General features: G+C 44.2%; 1 protein-coding gene across 2 annotated transcripts in view; it reads left to right on the top strand.

Annotated features, from left to right (window-relative positions):
• The window catches only part of TTYH3 (tweety family member 3), a 73743-nt gene that overhangs the window by 25348 nt on the left and 28944 nt on the right, over positions 1-19451 (top strand). For both annotated transcript variants that reach the window (XM_086473129.1, XM_086473130.1), the window contains exon 2: positions 14637-14806. In XM_086473129.1, coding sequence (XP_086329255.1) covers positions 14637-14806 — 170 coding nt within the window. The remainder of the gene's footprint in view (positions 1-14636; positions 14807-19451) is intronic.

Genomic DNA, 19451 nt, shown 5'->3' on the forward strand with positions numbered 1-19451 from the left:
TAGCTTACCTGGGATCGTGTACAGGCCTCAGTAGTAGCCACATTAACTTGTCATGCTTTTTGTATGCTGCCCTTGGTTTTATTTTCAGTGGCCAACTCAGGAATGTAACAACAGAGAATTTTGATTTGCCTTCTTTCAAAAATGGTAGAAGTTGAGCTGTTTGTTTTTGCTGTTCAGTTTGCTTCCTTCTCTTAGCTCTGCTTTTCCAAGCTGAGAGTCAGCACTGTGCAACCAGGCACTGTCTGCGAAGATGTACCTGATCAGTAATGACCACTCAGAACATGGGCTTCTCCTGCACGTACTGGGAAGTGGGGCAGAGTGGTTCAGGGTATCCTTTGCTTGGCTTTAAGTACTTCTGGGAGATAATGCTTTTGGGCCTGGGCAGAAACAATTGCGGAACTTTCTTGTGTTAGAGCCTGCAAACCATTGTGTTTGAGTTCTTTGTCCAATTGCAACCTTTTTTTTTAATGTGTGTCTTAGAGATTAATTTTCACTCACATCTAATGTTTTGGTTTGAGTGGTCGTGCTAGAGGAAAGCTTAACAGGCTCTCCTGCTGCGAGCTGTCGTGCTTAGGCACTAGAACTAGTTTTCCTCCTCCACATCCATAGCACGCTTCGTGATCTGTTTTGTGGCTGCAGTGGTGGTAAGCCCAACAGCTGCATCCGTTGCTTTTCCACATTATGCCAGTTTTTGTGCTCTCTTCTGCTTGCCCTTCTGTGAGAAGCTCTAATCTTCTTCTGTAAATACTGGTGTGGTCTAGGACCCTGGGATTGGAGACCCTTTTGTAGGGAAGCTGAGGCTGGGTAGCTTTCTGTTGTGACCATTTTCTCCCTCATTTTCCTAAATTAATGGTGTGAAACACCTCCAAGAGCAGCACTCATGCTGTGCAGTGCTGCCTTTGAGGAGTATTAATACCTTTTGGGTGTCAGCACTTCTCTGACCTGTCAGACATGGGTGCAACTGCACAGCTTACCCCTTCCCCTCCACCACATCTTTGTTTCTGCAGTACCATCTTCTTTTTGTTGAGCTGTGGACTGAGGTAGAACACGGGATTGTCCTATGCTGCTTTTGTTGAAATAATCTGGTGTGGCTGCTCTGCATCGACCCTGTCATTCGTTTAACTGAGGTCCTGCCTCCTTTGACTGTCTCTCCCTGGTTGACCTCTGGTGGGGGAAGAGTGATCGATATTGCGATTAGCTGGAGAGCCGGAGCAGTAGCGGTGCTTGTCAGGCTGGGCTGTGGGGATGCGGAGGAGGGATTGAGCAGGGAGCTCTCATGCATGCTGGCAGCCTCCCACCTCCCGGGCTCGTTGCTGTGCAGCTCTGGAAGGCGGCAGCCAATGGGATGCAGGAGCATCCATGCAGTTGGGCTTGCCGAATAACTCCCGAGGTGCCTTGTTTTCAGTCTGAAGCGTGTAACTTCTCTATTGCTGCTTTTTTTTTTTCTCCTTCCCTACCTCTCCTTCCTCCCCCCGTTCGCTGTCTCATTTTGTTGTTTTGAAGAATAATAACATCCACGCTGTTGAGTCTCTCGCTCGGTCTCAAATGATGCTTGCTGCACTTCTTACGCCCACAGAGCGACTGTCCATGCTGTTCTGCGTGGGGGGAGATCTGTCACCTTTTGGTGCTTCGTGACCGTATTAGGTGAGATAGGTCACGCAGCTGGAGGCAAACGTGAGCTCTGAAGGCTTGTGCTTTGCCTAGCCCTCTATGCAAGCTGAAAATAGCCCTAAAATGGGGTCATCAGCCATTTCGCGTGCACGGGCTTTCCTCCAGTTATGCGTGCCAGCATAAATGCTGTGTAACTGCATAATGATTTGGGCCCCCCAGTGCAGGAGAGATGTTGACTAACTGGAGCGTGTCTAGGGGAAGGCCACCAAGATGGTTAGAGCCTGACCTGTGAAGAGAGGCTGGGAGACTTGGGACCCTTTAGCCAGGAGAGGAGAAAGGCAAAAGCACAGATCCTTGAGCAGTCTTTGCATACCTGAAGGAGGGACCTGGAGAAGACAGCACCAGGCTCTTCTCAGCGGTGCCCAGCAAAAGGACGAGCGACAACCACCACAAGTTGCAAGGGGAAATGGCACTTATGAACATTTTTCTTTTGTAGTGCTGGAGGAGGGGCTGAGGGAAGCTCTGGAAACTCTGGCCTTAGAGACACTTGAAACTTGCCTGGGCAAGGCTCTGAGCAACCCTATCTATTAAATTGGCCCTGCTTTTAGCAGCAGGTTGCACTACAGTGACCTCCAGAGGTCTTTTCCAGCCTATTGTTTTCTGATATTTTATGGAATCTGTGAAATTGAGGTTTTTCTCTGAAATCTCATAGCGGTAACATGTTGACTTAGTGGAGTGAATGCTATAAAACTGGAGCTTGAAATATGGACATTTAACATTTATGGGAATTAATCTTTCAGGACTCTGTGGTGCCTATTTTCAAGTTACTGGGAAAGGAGATGAGATGTCTGTGAATGCTGCTTTCCCCCTTCTCCGTGGGGTGCTGAGTTAAGGCTGCACAGCGCTTTGTTTTCCCGGTTACCCCCCCTCCCCTTAGTGTGATCTTTATTTTAAAAGTACACTTTACATTCACATATCTGCTGTATAGTCCTTTTGAAATAGTCAACACGTAAAGAAACAGTCATTCTTATTTTATCTTTATTAAAGTCCAGCTGTGTGCAAGTGGGTTACAATCTAACTGTAATGAAAAGCTAATCACCAACCTTCTCCACCCTCTGGGATCCCAAGAGGGTTACTGGAGCAGCACACTGCCCCAGTTTCTCTTCCTCATGTGTGTGATGATTGAATTTTTTCTTGTTCTGTTTGGTATTTTAAGCATGACTCTTGATAAGCTAGTTTGATAGTTGGCTGCTATGTGTAGGGCCAGCATTTGACAGATGACTTTTAGAGGGGGAAAGCAACTTAAGTAGCTTAATAGGATTTAGCTCTGTCTGCACTGTCCTGCCAGAGCATGTTATAAACCACTGTAGTGGGATTCCTTCTTTAAATATAGCCAAGACATCAGTGTAGGTAGAACCTCTAAGAACCTCTGGGAACATTTCTGAAAAATCAATCTCAAGATGCAGTTCAGAAGAACTAATGAATGAATGAATACCTGCAGGAGCTTGAGGAATCCTACCAGCACTGATCTTGCGAGCAGGATAGAAGGATCTCTGAAGGGGGGCTGTGTGTGTATTAGTTTACCTAGAAAGTGCATTGATTTCTAGTGGAAATGGTGCGCCTGTCTTGAGAAAGCAGAGCAGCTAACAAAAAATCCTGTTAGGACACAGTGGGGCAAACAGCTGCTTCTTTTAACTGATGTAATTGCTATTACAGCAAAATAGCCCAGTGTCCTACATATTCCCAAAACTTGGTGGTAAAGGAAGATAAAAGTGAGGTGTATTTGTCCCTACATAGCAGATGTAAACCCAGCACTTTAAAAATGCTTTTATGCCAGTGGTCCATGACAACTTTCAGCTCTGCAGACAGACAAGCCCTGAGAGAGTTGAACAGCTCTTGCTTAGTTGAAAGGAGATAGTTTCCCCTCTTCTCCCGACCCTGTGGGGAAATGGAGAAACTGAGAAGAGCTGCTCAGGCCCGAAGCTGCAAAGCAGGATGCCCTCTGTAAATACATGTTGTAGCACCATATTTGACTTGTAATTGCGAGGTGGTATTTTTTTTTTTTATTCTGCATGCACATTTACTGTTAGCTGTTTCCCTATTCTCATGAATGTCATTCAGGAGGTGAATTTAAAAAGCATGTGCTCCCCTTTTTTATCAGTATGACGACTGGGCAGCAGAAGTGGAGGGGTAAGGCTGTGAGCGCTTGCCAGAAGGCTGCTCTTGAGGGGGCAGCATCTGACTTTACCCTGGTTGCTGAGAGGGCCATCTGCAGCTCTGCACTGCTTGATGGGGAAAGCTGTAAAGAAAGCGTCTCTATTCAAGCTGTATTTCCCTTTAGTATAGCTGCCGGAGGCCCTAATCCCTTCCCGGCATTTGGCGAGGAGCCTCCATGAGGCCTTTCTTAGCTCCATAGCTTCCCTTGTGCAGGCTGCAGTGCTGAGCAGAGAAGTGGTTAATGACGCTCCCCGTCTTGTCAGTGGTGCAGAAACACAGGCTCCAGCTGTGACTGTGGTGGGTCTTGGCTAGCTTGGGTAGTTTTTTGATCTGCTTCCTCTGTTAGTCTCTCTATGGTATTTTTTTCCCCCCCTGTATTTGAAGGTTCTCAGTAGTGAATATTGGTTGTCTTTGTCTCTCAGGGTTTTTTTGAGAGCTCTTTTTCTTCTCTAAAGAAAGAAAAGGGGGGAACCCCCCCCCCCAACAAACAACAAAACTCAAAAAAACCCCAAAATAAAACCAAAGAAGACTCAATGTGGAAATATTTCCTGCACATGAATGAGCCCTTTTTGGTGGAGGGAAATGTACAGCTTTAAGTTGAAGGAATAGATTTCACCTTCCCCCCCCCCTTTTAAACCCTGACTGTAGTAGTCTTCAAAGAGGAAGTTTGGAGTGAATTTAGGGTGAGAAGTGTGGCACCTGTTTGTCTCTGACAGTTAGATGGCACGTTTGCATTGTTTGTGCAAAGAGGTCAGTTCAGGTCTGCAGTCAATAGATAGGTCAGAGGTCTGTGTTCCTCCTTCCCTGACTTACAGAAGACATCCCTACGGGATATTGCCCCTTTCCAGTTCTTTGTGGCTTCTCCACATGACTGACATAATGCATTAAAGCTGACTTCACAAATACAAATTATTTTAAGGAAGATGTCATATGGACTGCTAGCGGTAGCACAATGGGCTGTGACTTCTTAAAGATGTAGGGCAGTTTGCCTTTGATTTTGCTCTTTATACCCTCTCAGAGGTCAGTCATCAGGGCAGCTAGACCAGTGTAACTTGCTAATGTAATCAAGAGTGCTATTTCTCTCACCCTGTAGTAGGCTTAATGTGTATTGTGAACTACACTAAGTTTTTGCTCTGTAAATAGCCGTTTGGCCTGCTTCAGTTGTGTAGACAAATGGCAGTGAAGCTGAATGGGGTCAATATCAATGGAAAGGCAGTGCTCCATTTTTATTTTTGTTGTTCTTTCGTTGGTGTTCCAAGCTTCTTACTCTTGATGCTGCAGATTGACTTCAGGTTGCAAACTGATCACAAACTGGACATGGATCTCCATGTTAGACACCTGAGCAGCACCAATCTAGCCCATTTCCATGACTGATGTATAAATGCAGCAGCCCAATTATAGCAACTTACCTTCCTGTCTGTTCAGTGCTGATAGAAGCAGTTTATGAAGGCATTTGCAGTGGATTTGTGATCTTGGCCAGAAAATATCTCTCTTCCTCCTATTTTTTTTTTTTAAACTTAAGTGCCTCAAAATGCCGAAGCGTATGCTAGAGCTTCTTACTGTGGCTTAAACATTTTCCTAATAGCTGCTGTTTAGATAAAGACCTCTTCACGGTGCTAATGATATGAAACAAGTTATATAAATGCTAGCAGGCACTTTAAGTTGCCTTTCAAGTTTAACATTAGTAACAATTAGATGTTGGAGTTTCCATTCCAATTTGGACTTTCAAATTATTCTGCTTCACTTTTGTGGTTCAGTGCAGCAAATGTTATGCCTGAGTTTACAGTGTGCAGCAGTAGGTGCATGGCGCAACAACTCATAAGACATAAATGGGATTACAGTGATGCCTGCAGAGATATTGCCATTGGGAATTTTCTGGGCAAGACATCATTCTGCAAGTGATTCAAGGACGCAACCCCATTGGCCCAGCAGTGATCGTGCCTTCTATACTTTGTCTTAAATTTTTTTCGTCTTGCATTTCTTTGTACTTTCTGTGTTCCTGTCATACAGGACACTTTCACAATGCTTCTGGTTGCAAGGAGTACTAATTCCTTGTTTCCAGGCAGAGCTACAATGATTAAAAAAAAAAAAGTTTAATGTTCTTTGCAAATCAGTTATGGGTCTTGCCATAAATCATTGGTCTATCCTGAGTAGTTTCCTTAAAAATGAGCTTGGTAGATCTGAGTAGACATTGGACTACGTTGTTTGCACACAGTGCTTGGGAGCCAAGGTCAAGTTGCTGCTTCTGTTAGTCCTGTTTTGCACTTTTCCCCCAAGTGAATGAGCTTCCCTGCATGTTTGGACCCGAGCAGTGAGCCTTACCAAATCCTGGTTATGGTCCTTGGCGGTGGATGGTTGCAGTGATGTCGTGAAGGGAATGAGGCGCCGTGCACAGTCCCATGGTGGAAAGCCATGAGAGGCAGCCTGCCCTGACTTTCCAGAATCACTTCAGTCCAAGTGTGGTGGTTAAAAATATCTTCTCTTAAAATGAACTTCTTTCACATGGAAATTTTGGAGACAGATTTGGAAGCTTGGTGTGGTTTTTTTATCACTGGGGTAGATGGGAAGTGGCCGTACTCGAACTGTTTTCCTCTCAGCTGCTTTGATATGTCTGCAAGTCACGAGCTGCATAGAGAAGATGCCAAAAAAGTATAGTGAGAGTAAGAATTCTTGTGCTGGACGTCTGTGCTTGCATCCTATGCAACTGAATGCATGTGCTGCTAGGAAATTCAAACAAATCTTCTTTGCCCAGCAAAACTTCTTAACTAACACAAGTGATGTGGTTACTGTATCACTGAAGACAAACCAGCAAATGCAAAATAATGCAAAATAATGGCAGAAGCGAGCGGAACCGCATTATCTACAGCAGTCATGCTTATGGACACTCTGCCACCCCTGATGATGGGATGGGCTAACCCTGTTGATGCGTTGATGTTCCTTTGGGAAAAGCTTCCACGACTGGGATAAATTTTTGTTTTCTGTTCCACTTAGGGGAGGTTCTGCTTGTTTCCACTTTCCTTCCCCTCCCTCCCCAATGCCTTGTTTATCCTCTTACAAACAGAAATGATGTGTGAAAGCCTCTCTTAAAGCAGACTGATGGCTGCCTGCTAATGCATGGTGTATGCAGCTTGCCATGACCTCCCTGCCAGGCCTTTCCTGCTCTGGACCTCAGAGCTGAGGGTTGAGCTCAATGTCTTCAAACGCTGTAGTGGCTGATCTCATCCGCTTTGGTTAGCTGCTTTAAAAGGAGATGATTAAGAAGATCAAGAAGTTTCTGTGAGCCTAAATACAACATTTAATCTTAACCAGTGCTGTGTCATTCCCTGTCCAGTCCTGGAAAGGACAGGGTTTAGGTCTTACAGAGGAACAGGAGGCTTGTGGACGGTGCATGTAATCATCTCTACTGAAGACCTTATTTTTGTAGAGAACTCTTGAAACTCATGGGAGCAGTATGAATACTTGGGTTTCAAACCATATCTAGTAAGAAATGGCAATGGTTAAAGAGCAGCTAGCCTGCAGTAAAGCACAGACTCCTTACAGCTGGAATCTTGAAAGAAAATCCTTGAGGTTGGCATGCATGGTCAGCATAGACAGATAAAAAGAATGCATTGTCCCAGCGCTTTGCTTGATAGTGTGTAAGGATAGGCACATAGGAGACATTTTTTTGCTCTCTAAATGAAGTGTATTGTCTCTGTTGTAGAAGGGGGAAGGGAAAAAGAGTGGAAATTGGATTAAGTCACTGGGCTTCAGGCCTAAGCATTTCCTGCCTTTTTTTTTTTTTTTTGCTGCCCCCCCCCCCCCCCCCCCCGCCTTTTTTTCTTTTTAATACACCAGTGCTGCCTAGCTCACGTGCTGGGCTGTGCAAACGTGCCCTGGTCCTGCCTGCGTGCAACAGGCAGTGCCACGTCGTGCCTTCAGGGAGTTCCAGGCCAGCAGGAGCATAGCTGAGCTCCTGCTGCAGAACTGGGGATGGGGAATTGTCTTGGCATGGGAATTTTATACAGCACTTGGGCTTGAGCCAGGTAATGCAGGCAGTACTTGCTTATCCCCAAGTTGTAGGAGCATTAAATTCATACTTCCTTTATAGCACAGGGTTTCTTTCCATTATCCAGTTTGCTGGAAAATTACCTTGCAAGGAGATTGTGTTTTAAGACTTTAATGGATGATACAGATTTCTAACCAAAGAAATAAAGCTGCTTCTGAAAGACCTCGAGTAGAAGAGCTGCTGTTGGGTGGGAATGTGTGAGCTAATCTGTTGAGGGAAAGGGAAGTCTGGTGAAATTGTGCAGATCTGCTGTGGGTGAGCTGGGCAAGCTGAGCATGGATGTGAGCAGTGCGGGAGACCCACCGAATTCTTCCAGCTATCCTTTCAGTGCCCTTCGCCTCAGTATTCAAGTTGTTTATCTGGTTCTTGCCTTTAAATAAAGGTAACTAATGGTTTTAACTTTGTCTAAGTGGAAATACTAGGAAGGAGTAAACTTCTGAAGCTGAAGGTCTGTTCCCAAGAGGATTCCTTACACATTTTGCTGGTCTGGGATTTGGGGTAAAGACCTGCATGAACGCTGATGCATCCGTGGTGGTTGGTTTTGGGGGTTTTTTTTTGGGTTTTTTTTTGAGCCCTGCAAGGGAATTTGCAGAATCCCCAGAAAGGAAATCCGCCTTTTCAGTGAGAATGCTCATTTGACAAGCTGCCAGTTCTGAGCTAAGCCTCATTTAATAAAGATTTAGTCTGTGGGGACCTGTCAGTGGAAACTGAATTTGGTGAGAGTGTCTCATTCTTTTCATCACTGTAGTGCATAGAGGCTTTCAGCCAGCATTATGGAGAAACTAGGGATAAGAACATCCAATTTAGAGGACCCCCTTACCTCTGGGAACGTTTCCTTGCTGTGCAAGGTGGAGATTGCTGAGTTGGTAACAGCTAAGGGAGCAAATAGATTGTTATTTGACTTCAATCCGATAGGACTCCAGTGTTCATTGCTGATTAGCACAGCTTAGATCTGCATTTGTGGACAGAAACAACAACCCGAGTGTTAAGCAAATCCTTTCTACTTGGTGCTTTCCATCTCTTTGGTTTGTGATATGAGATGCTCTGATGAATTCTAGCACCTGCCCCCATGTAACCTGTGGAAGTTGAGGTACTTGCACTATATATTGTTTAACGACAGCTCTCAAAACTGTGGTGATGATTGTATTGTGTGTTGGTTACTGCAATAAACCAAGTATCAGCAAGGTTGTGTCTTCTCAGCCTCTGTGCTGGTGGCTTCTGTGAATTGGACCAAATATAAAGGCAGCATTGAAAGCCTTTATGAAATAAGGGGTCAGGATGTTAGCATGGAGGAAATGATGATGAATCTTTAATTAACCTAGCCTTGTTCTCAGCCGTTGCCTGCACAAGGGCACTTGAGAAATTAATCTGAATTAACTGGAGGAATAAATTCAAAGCAGATTAGTTAAACCACTTTAAATGCACTAAAGTGAATTAAACTACACTGAATTAAGGCCATTCTAGTTAACTACATTAAAACCCTGTGTGAACACTCATTTGTAATTAAAGTGGCTTTAGTTAACAGCTCTAATACCAATTAACTGTAGAATGCCCTTGCCTGTGTAGATAGCTTCTCAGCATTGAGGAAGCTAGCCTGTTTATTTAACCAACTTGAGCTATCTAGTCTTGCTAGAACATGTTTCAGCTGTAGATCTGTTTTATTCTAATGTGTCTGCTGTATTGTCCTAAGGTGCTTAAAAAAAAAAAAGGCATGACATAATCCTTGGCATTTTCTCTTTTCCAGAAAGGAAAGCCAATAGCCAAAAAAAAGCTACAGGCAAAGTGTTGGCCTATATTGCTTGTTCCAGTGTGGACTTGCCCTAAATAGAGAGAGATATATATTTATAATCTACTGCACTCCCTTAACAGCATGCTTTCTCTGGGAGATATCTGTATAAGGAGACAAGATGGTGGAACCTGTCCTCTGTTTCCATGGTGCTCTTCCATTCTGCTGAGGGATCCCTCATGGAGGAGAATACATGTCGGTACCGTGGGAAAAGCCTCTTCCACAGCACACTTCCTGCCCGGCCTTGCTCCTCTACCGTGCTGAGTACAGTAATTGGCCTGGGAAGGCCTGTCCCCCAGGCAGAGGAGATATGGATGGTTTAGTGCTGAGATCAGCAGTGGTTTCCACATCCTCCCCCCACATTACATTTGCCAATATACGGTTGGCTGTGTTCCCTACCAAAGCCTGCATCCTTCTGTAGAGGCTGTGGGATGAATGACATCCTGAGACACTAAAGTATCTCAACAAACACCATGTACAGCATTTTTCAGAAATGAAAATTGAGTCTCTGAACACCAAGCACGTTCAGAACAAGTTGATGAGGGGGTCTGCGTGTGTTTCTTGTGTTGCCAGTGTTACCAAAAAATCAGTTTGGTAGGACATAGTTACTTGTCATCTGTGAGTACGTAAGCGTCTTAGAGATGTCCTGAAGTCTGAAAAAAAAAAATGGTGTAGGAAGTAGCGTAGGCATGACACTATCCCACAGCAGTTTCTTTTCTTGCTAAGAAGACTTCCGTCCTTCATGGAATAAATAGAGATGAGTGCTCCTTTGGCAGCAGCCCAGTTTGCTTCATTTGTTCTTCTGGGTGAACGTTTTTCTCTTCCCACACTCCTTTAACCTCTGCTCTCTGTTTTATTACCACAATCTCAAGTCACTGTGTGGAAATCCAGAAGGAACATTAGTTGCAGATTCAGTGGAAAGCTTTATTTTGGCAAAAGCTAACTTTAAGGTAAAACTATAAACAGTTCTCAATCTGGCAATGATTAAGACAGCTGTGTTTTTTGAGATGCTCAAAAGCTGTAGCTATTTTGTCCTGTGGGTTGAAATAATGAAGTTTAAAGATGAAATAACTTCAAAATTGTGATGGAAGATTAAAAGCAAAACTGCATGCTTTTCAGGAACCACCTGAAGGCTTCAACTTTGCTCTCGAGTTTGTTAATGAGGTTTTAGTGGACTTTCTAACTAGTAGTAAAATAGCGCTGCTATCCAGAAATAGCTGTGATCTATTCCATGTGAAGAGCTGCTCACTACGCCATGCTGCTGTTAGTACAAGTAAGGTCTAAAGAATGTGGTAGTTGGAATTTGGGTAGGTTGAGATGGGTAGAACTTGTACTTAATAAGCACATGGATTATTTTGAGCCTATGTGTATTCAGAATTAACTTTCTAACCTGTTCTGCTGCCAGGACTTCTTGTGCCAAGTAATCTTCATGGCAGAGGGGATGCGGTGGAGTGAGGAAGGGTCCCTAAGCCAACATTCCCCTGTACAGCCAAGTGAAGAATAAACAGCACCTAAGGCAGTGCTAAACCTTGATATTTAAATGAATGCAACTCAGTGTTTACCTCCTGCATACAGGCTTTTCCTTCTAAGGAAATACAGTCAAATGTATCTCCCTTTTCTCGTGTTCTTATGTAGATCACTTCTCTCTGTGACTATATATGTAGGATGGGATGGAGTATACATCCCTTAACTGCAGTTTCGGGAGCTAAAATTAGCCTTCCAGGACCACAGTCCACAGAAACATTCAGGTAACTAATGATGTGGATCATGGTTTGGAACTTGCAATCTGAAAGCAGCTGTTTTGTATACAGATTTTTCATCCAGTAGTCAAGGCTGTATATTGGTTTAATTTATCCACAGTAACATAAGACGTGGTCTCGGAGACCAAGGATAGTGCTAACTGAAGGCTGATTTACATACGTGTCCTTAGGCATAATGTCAGCGCCTATGGGTACCCTCATACCATGTGGAACCAGCCCCTGGGTATTTCTGCAAGGAATGTTTTTGCTGTGCCCTGTGTTTCTTATTGTGATAGTGCCCCTCTTTGTAGATGGGGACCTAAATGTTTTCTGCCCCTTTTCTGGCTTCTTACCCCCACTGAGAGAGTAAATATCATGAATCCTGGCAAGCACGCTGGAGCTGAGAAAGGCTGTTAACACTGCAGCAGGCAGCTGAGCACCAGCCCTGCACAAGACCGAGTATACTCAGGTTTTGTGGCGCCTTTCCCAGCTAGCAGTGCTGCTCGAGGTTACTTCCCTGTGTGCTCCTATTAACTTTTATTTTGAAAGTGCTTCCTAACACACTAGCTTCTCCTGCCAGTCTGGCTGATACCACTTGGATTTACACTAATTTTCAGGGACTGCTCTGTCTCCACTTTTGCCATTAGTGTCAGCGCAGTGGTAAAATGTTGCTCCTCCGAGTTGTCTCCATTTTCCTGTAAGGGCAGTTCATGCATCATTTGCTATAAAGGTTCTGATAGCTCAGCAAATGTTCGAAGACGAATTGATGCTCTCTTGTGGCAAAAGGCCCAGTGCATAATTTTACATTTACTCGGGTTAACGTGGCCTTGGATAACAGAGTCCCAGATTTACTGTTGCAGGATAGAGTGACTGAGGGTTTATCCAGCCTCAACCCCCCTTGTTTAAATACTGTCATTTAATCCTGACAAGCAGGCACAGGCATATCTTTGGTTGCAACCAGACTTTCACTGCCAGCCAGTCTCTGGGTCCTAAACTGACTCATCAGTCAGAAAGATTAATAACTGCTCTGCTGGATGATTTCACTTGTTGTCATGGCACGTATCCATTATGGAAAACAAATATTCTCTGGAAAATGAAACGCAGATCATGGTGTAGTGGCCAGCCAAGTCCTTTTGGCCAGAGGTATGAATTAAAGCATATATGAAGTCTCCCTTCAAGGCAAGAACTTCAGGTTGCTTGCTGCATGACAGGGGGTTTTGTTGTATTTCTTTTTTTTTTCCTCTTTTCATGGGGGTTGTTCCCCTACATCTGGATCTGCAGTGTGAATTTTTTGCTGATAAAGAGTTGCTGGGAGGATGTTTTCAGCTGAGTTCATCTTTCCAGCGGTAATGCCTTTTAGCATGTGCAGGAAGGTTGAGGGTGTGAAGAAAGAAGTGCAGGCGCGCAGTGCAGGAAAGCTTTGCGTTACAGCAGCTTGACGTGTTTAAAAAATAAAGAATATCCCCGAGGAGCTCTGGTATGCCAAATGTGTTAGTTAAATTAGTATTGAGTGCTCGTACATGGCAAGCCTTCAGAAGTGGGAGAACGTGGGGCTCTGAACGCAGCTTCCCTCTCGAAGGCCCCTTTCTGCTCAGGAACTCAAACAGCACACGCACCATCTGGCCTAATCATGGGAAAGGGGGATAGGGCTTTTTCCCTTCCACCCCCACTCTTCTCTGTTAAGGATCCCAAAGTTCACTTTCTGTAACAGGACTGAGTTTCTGCTGTTTAGTTTGGGAAAGCAGCACCTGTAGGCTCCCCCCATCCCAGTGTGTTTGGTGGGCTTGGGGTGGGTTTCTTAAGGCTAAGAAAGCAAACAGCACGCGACTGCGTTGAGTATCTGCGGTGCAACAGTTGGGTTTAACTAGCGTGAATCTCGTTACGTATGGCGATGGGCCCTACAGGCTGTACATGTTGACGTTTGCTTGGCTGGAAAGTGTGTTGTGTGGCTCATATAATTTGCTAGGATAATAAGTCAGCTGGGAGTACCTAGGGAGCAGACTGAGGGGAAAGAAGGGGAAGAAAAGCCTACAAAGAGCAAGTTGCTACCAGACCTTGTTAGAAATGGTCACCAGTTTTGTTGAGAATCTTATTTTAATTGCAGCATTCTTTGTTTTGCTGCTTTGACCAGGAGGAAGTTATTGTTTCATATAAGTGTTCTTTAAGGAATTTCTGTGTGGGGAGGGAAAAAGATACTGATTTAAAAAAAGCCCCAAACCTTTGTTTTAGGTTTGCTGATACAGATCTATGTCTGCCTTCCTAATATTGGGGCAGCAGTAGGTGACTTGGGCACTTTCCAGGTGTTTAAGTCATTTCTAATAAGTTGGCATTTGTCACCATGGCCAAGGGTTTATTCAGAAAAGCTTATGGGTAAACTACTTCATTCATTCATGTGGGAAGGTGTGGCTGGATTTGATATTAGAATGGGGTTTTTTGTATTTTTTAAAAATTTTATTTTATTTAACAAAATTGGTTTGCATTTTTGGGTTTTGTCCAGGATTTTCTGAATAAAAAGAAGTTGGAATGGAGTTAAACATGTTACTGCTTCCCCTTCCTTCCAGGAACATCTGACTAGAAATAGGTGTAACATAATAATTCAGCTTGTGACGGCTTCAAACTGGTGTGTCTGTAGCATCCACGTTTGTTGTACCTATGTATGTGGATGGTATATGGAGGGGTTTAGCATTTGTTCTAGGTCTACCCTGAACAGTAGTGTTGCATGGTGATTAATTTTTTTTTTAAATCAGTCTCATGCACGTATAATAAATTCCACCCCCTTTCAAACCCACTCATGCACTTGGCTTTCTAATGAATAAGCCTGCATATTTATTCATGAAGATTAAAGAACTGTACAGATAGAGGCAGCTGGCTGAACTACGTTTTATTTTTTTTCCCTTTAAATCTGCTGATCTCTGATCAGGAGTAAAGAGGATACCCTCCTTGATTCACTAGGCTGTTTGGAGACTGGGACAGACAAAATGGCTCAGCTGTTTACTGCTTAGGTACAGAATGTGGTTTCATTGAGTGTGATGCAATGAGGGGAGAAAGGGCTAAAAATCTCCTGTTTATATGTAAAAAAAAAAAAAATAAATAGACAAAACCCACAGAACAACTTGTTTTCAAGGTAAGTCTTCAGCGCTGCCTTACTGCAGAGCCCTCAAACATCTGGGCCCTGATTCACATCCCCTGCTATGGCTGTGCTGCGGACAGATGTGACACCCATCTCTGTTTTCCACAGGCCCTGTTGCTGTTGGGTGGCATCGCTCTCTCCTGCCTTGCTCTGGACCTGCTCTTTCTCTTGTTCTACTCATTTTGGCTGTGTTGCCGCCATCGGAAGAGTGAAGAACATCTAAATGCTGACTGCTGCTGTACGGCATGGTGTGTCATCATCGCCACCCTGGTGTGCAGGTACGGTTGATGCCTGAAAGGGATCTTCCCTGTTGTTTGGGGTGGCGTATCCTGTGCGTGCATTTTCACACTTGGTATGCTGTGTCTATAGTTAGTCAATGTTGGCAGTAATCCCTCTTTCCACTTGCTGTATATATATTTTAAGTAGCTGTAATGTATTTTCTTCCTTTCTACCGCTTGCTGAACTGCCTAAAGGTTTGAGCAATGTGAAAAGGAATAGCTAATGTCTTGCTCTTTGATACTTTGCAAGTGGTAAATCAAGGACACTGCGCCCTTGGGAGCTTATTGCTTAAACAGGATGGATACAGTTGAAATATTTATCAGGTCTAGGTGGAGATTTCTTAGAATCTGGTGTCCAAAAAGAAAGACTATATGGGAGAACACATTAGGAAGAAAGAGGCACAGATGACTCTTGGGTTTGGAAGTATTGGTATTTGACTGTAGTGGACATTCCGATTTTGCAGCCTGTGTAAGACAGCGCTGCATTCCGTTATCTGTACTAATACGCCATCTCCAAGGGTTGCTAGTAATGGTGTAGTGTCAGCAATATTTCATGTTATGACTGAGCAATAGAAGCTTTTGGAGGTGAGGTGAAAAGAAGGGTTGTTGAAAAACAGGAAAAATTAAGTAATTAGTGGAGAACATGTGCAGAAGAAGTCAAAAGGAGAAAATTTACATTTTGTTTCTTTTCTGGTGTTTTTTTTGTTTTCATTTTAGTCGAGGCAGATAAGGATCCTGTTTCCTAGAAAGTTAACGATAGGGCATCTGAAAGCAGGGACGTGTTTGCAAGCTTCTGGAAGGAGCCTTGGACTTAGTTTGTTTTGACTGGGGCAGAATGAATGCTCCGAGCTCTATGGCTGTGTGCCCTGAGATTGAGCACTGCCTTTCTTACCAATTCCAGGCATCATCTGCTCTTGCCCAAGGCTCCAGATGGTCTTAGTTCCCCCTCTGCAGGGCTGGCAGATCTGGGAGCAGTCCTCTGTTCAGGAAGGATATAACAAGAAGATTGTATTTTGCAGTGGCTCGTGGCTCACTTTTTGTATTGAGCTGCTGACAGGTGGTGGATCTGGTGTGTGATCTTTTTGGAGGTGAGCATGTTCCTTGAAGGCCAAGCTTAGCTATTCAAGGGCTAGATTGTGCTACTAATGCATTTGTGTATTTGCTCTTTAGAGGCATATATTTAAGAGAATAGAAAACTCCTGAAGTACTGGAACAAACACTGCAGAGCAGACATGGTGTGAGTTTAGCAGCTGGGGATGGATTTGCCTATAGAGGCATTGAGGAGAGAGAGCGCACTAGCCAATATTGCCATCTTTGCCGGGAGCTCTTCTGTGCTTTGTTGACCACAAACAGGTGCCTGGAATGGAAAGGCAAACCAGAGAGCAGCTTTCAAAGAAGTCTTCTCTGCCTCATTCACCTTTCTTTTTAGTGATCTCAAGAGCTTCAGCTGCATCCATTCCAATCCACTGAAAGTGCTGTGGTCCCAACCCTTTCTTCCAGAAGCTCTGACTGATGCTATTTATAGTTGTACTGCTGCTACAGGCTCTTGTTAGCTGTTGTTATGCAGCATACATGTCTGGGACGGCTGCTGCAGAGTGTGGTAGTTGTGTTTGTTTTTAATTGTAGAAAAGGTGAGAAGGAGGCATTCTGCACATCTCCCAGAGCATGTGTGAGCAAATTTAGAGTTGGAAGGTGAGTATATAAATCCTGGTAAACTTGATGCAATTCCCAGTCAAGTCCGCAAGCTGGAAAACTGCTTAGGCTTCCTCAAAAGCGGAACCATTGGTTCTCATCCTTGATGTACCGTTTGTTTTTGCAAGTATTAAATGCAGTAGTATCTGTAAAACTAAGAGTCTACCTGAATCTCTGGTGATATTGGATTATTAGTGTCTTGACTTTTTTTAATTAAGTTTTAAATTTCCACTCTGAAGTTGATGTGTTTGAACATTATCGCGTTGGTACCACCCGTGGGGAAGGAAGGTGCTGTCCAAGTGCTGCTGCTCTCCTGCAAAGCTGAGGTTGGTTTTCTGCCCCTCTTAGAGCAGCTGGACGCAAAAGTGCACTCAAACTGTGCTCAGTGTCTGGCTGGGAACGCAGATACGGCTTCTGACAACCAAGGAATCTATGCGCTAGCAGGAAGTCCCAGTTAAGGTTAGTCCACTGGATATATCCTATCCTAGCTGTGTGTTACACACAGCTGATGTGCCAGACCGGCAGATGCTGTTGTGTTTCCGAGTGATGGGGACTAAGGCTATTCTGAACATCTGTCTGACAGTAGGCTGACCGAGGAGGCAGTTCATAGCACCATATGCAAGGGGAGAGGTGTAGCTTGGATGCTGAACCAGCGAGATGTTCCAAACAGCAGCTGGTCTGGTCTCTGAGTACTGTGAAATGGACTATTGTCTTCCTAGCTGAGAACTAGTTAACTCTGGTTAAGTCCAGCTGTGCCTAGTACATGCTTATCTAGGTAGTACTTAATCCCAGAGGGCTGTTTGTACTGTGAATCCTGCTGAGTGCTGGGGATCACTGTTTCCTAATGACTCAATATTTCCTGTTGAGCAAAAGGGGGAATGCTGAGCCAGCAGGAAGGCATAACTGGTTAACAGGAGCTCTCCAACAATATGTCTCTCTAATGAGTCTTCCCAGTTGTTCTAACCACAAAGCTGCAGGAATGATTTGCTTAGATTATTCCTTGAATACTTAGTTCATTTCTAGTCCTTAGCAGTTTTGGTTGGTTTCTGTGTATGGGGAGTTGTCCTCTAAATCCTCTCGTCCATGGTTAGGTGACCCTAACTCTCCCAGAAGGGAGCACAGCTCTGAAGGTGGGTAGGAAGCCTTGTGGAGAGGATACCTGAAAGAAATGGGTACAAATAGATGCTGAAAAGGCGCTTTCTCAAGTGCCAGTAATAGCACTTTCCCTTGGTGCGAAAGTGCAAGGTGGTAATTAGACAGACAAATTAACATTCCTCCTGAGAACATGGAGTCTAAAAAGGGCTCTCCTTATGAAGTTCCTGTAATTAAAGATGACTTGGTATAGTTAGATTATTCATTTCTAAGGATGTGATGTGAATGGCTAGTGTTCATCTTTTCAGACTGATGACTGGGTACCCAGGGGGGTTTTCACTGCGTGTGCGTGGGTATTACAACAGGAGGATCTCACCACCAGAAGGCATGTATATGTTCTCTGTATCAGATTAACACTCTGCTGTTCGTGTATACCTTGTATAATCCAGAAAACATTTCTCTGCAGGTTGTGTTGCAAGCTAATTCGGAATTACACTTCATTTTTCTTTTCTTAGGACAAGGGATGTCCTAAGCCCATGTTACTCTTGCATACAGACAACAGGAAAGCTGTTTCCAGACTTGAATTTCTTGAGTCTTGCTGAAAAGTATTACTGAAGTGTGTGTACACAACCTGCAGTACTTTTAAATCATACTGTTTTATCTGTACGAATACATAGAAACCATGACATGCTGCTCTTCTGTCTCACGTTGTATAACTGCTGGAAGAGCTGGTATAGTATACTGTCTCTCTCTAGTGTGTTTCTGTGGGTGTGCACTGGTGATGATGGTGTTAAGCTCAGGAGCACAGTGTTTTCTTGACTTAAGCGGGCTTCCTAAAACTACCAAAAATGACTGAGTAGCCAAGTGGCTTTTTAAATGCAGTGTTGAACAGCAGGAGCAGCTTTTTAAATGGTCTGTACGACCTTGATAGGTTGATCTTTAAGATCTTTATTTAAAAATACAAGTGAGAAGGAAAGAAGGGAAGAGGTGCAGGTAGTGGAAGCAACAGGAGACTGACAAAGGTAGGTTTGGGAGAAGGAACTGAGGATGGGATGGTGTGTATTCAGGATGAGAGAGGTGTGTATGTGCTAGGGAGACAGGTGCAATAGAAGCAAGAATAGCAGAAGGGGAGATGACTTTCCTATGGAAGCATTGAAAATGTGTTGGAGTATCTTCCAGAGGGTGCTAGGGTGGAAAAAAAGCCATGTCATTCAGGAGTGCTGTTCTTGTATCCACACTGCATGACAGAAATGCAGGCTTCCCCATTGAGTGACGATTTTGTCACCCTGTACTGGGGGATGGATCAGCTGTATCTTAGGTTACAGAGCCTCCCAGGGTTTGTGCAGGAGGCCGTGTGATTTGTCCTGACCTCAGGGACTTACACTGTTGGGTTAAGATGAGTTCATCTATTTTTAATTTTAAAAGAATGTGCTTAAATAGAGGAAGGCACTCTCTTTCCCTTTCATCAAATAAAAGGTAGTTAAAAACTAGTGGAAATCCTTAAATCTGCTTTAAACAATAGCAACTTATACCAGTGTGTGTAGGCAGGGATTTGAAACAACTATTGGACTTAGATGAAGCCAGATGCAAACAGAAAACCAAACAGCAACAGTTCTCTCCTTTTCCCCCACCAGCAGTTACCCTGCTGCCTGCCCCTTCATCTCTGCCCCCTACTCAGTTGCAGCGTGGGTCTTGGCAGCTGCCCCCAGCGTGGCCTTCTGGGCTTCAGGGATGGTTTCCTTCCCTCTCTAGCATGATAGAAAGGGGAACTGCCAGAAAACTGTACAGCTTGCTCCTAGGAGCAGGAATGTCTGTGTAAGTGGCTCTTGCTAGCACAGGGTGTGAATGCAGAGCTGGCTTT

Source organism: Leptosomus discolor, chromosome 14 (genome assembly GCF_034619465.1).
Source record: "Leptosomus discolor isolate bLepDis1 chromosome 14, bLepDis1.hap2, whole genome shotgun sequence".
NCBI classification, from domain to species: domain Eukaryota; kingdom Metazoa; phylum Chordata; class Aves; order Leptosomiformes; family Leptosomidae; genus Leptosomus; species Leptosomus discolor.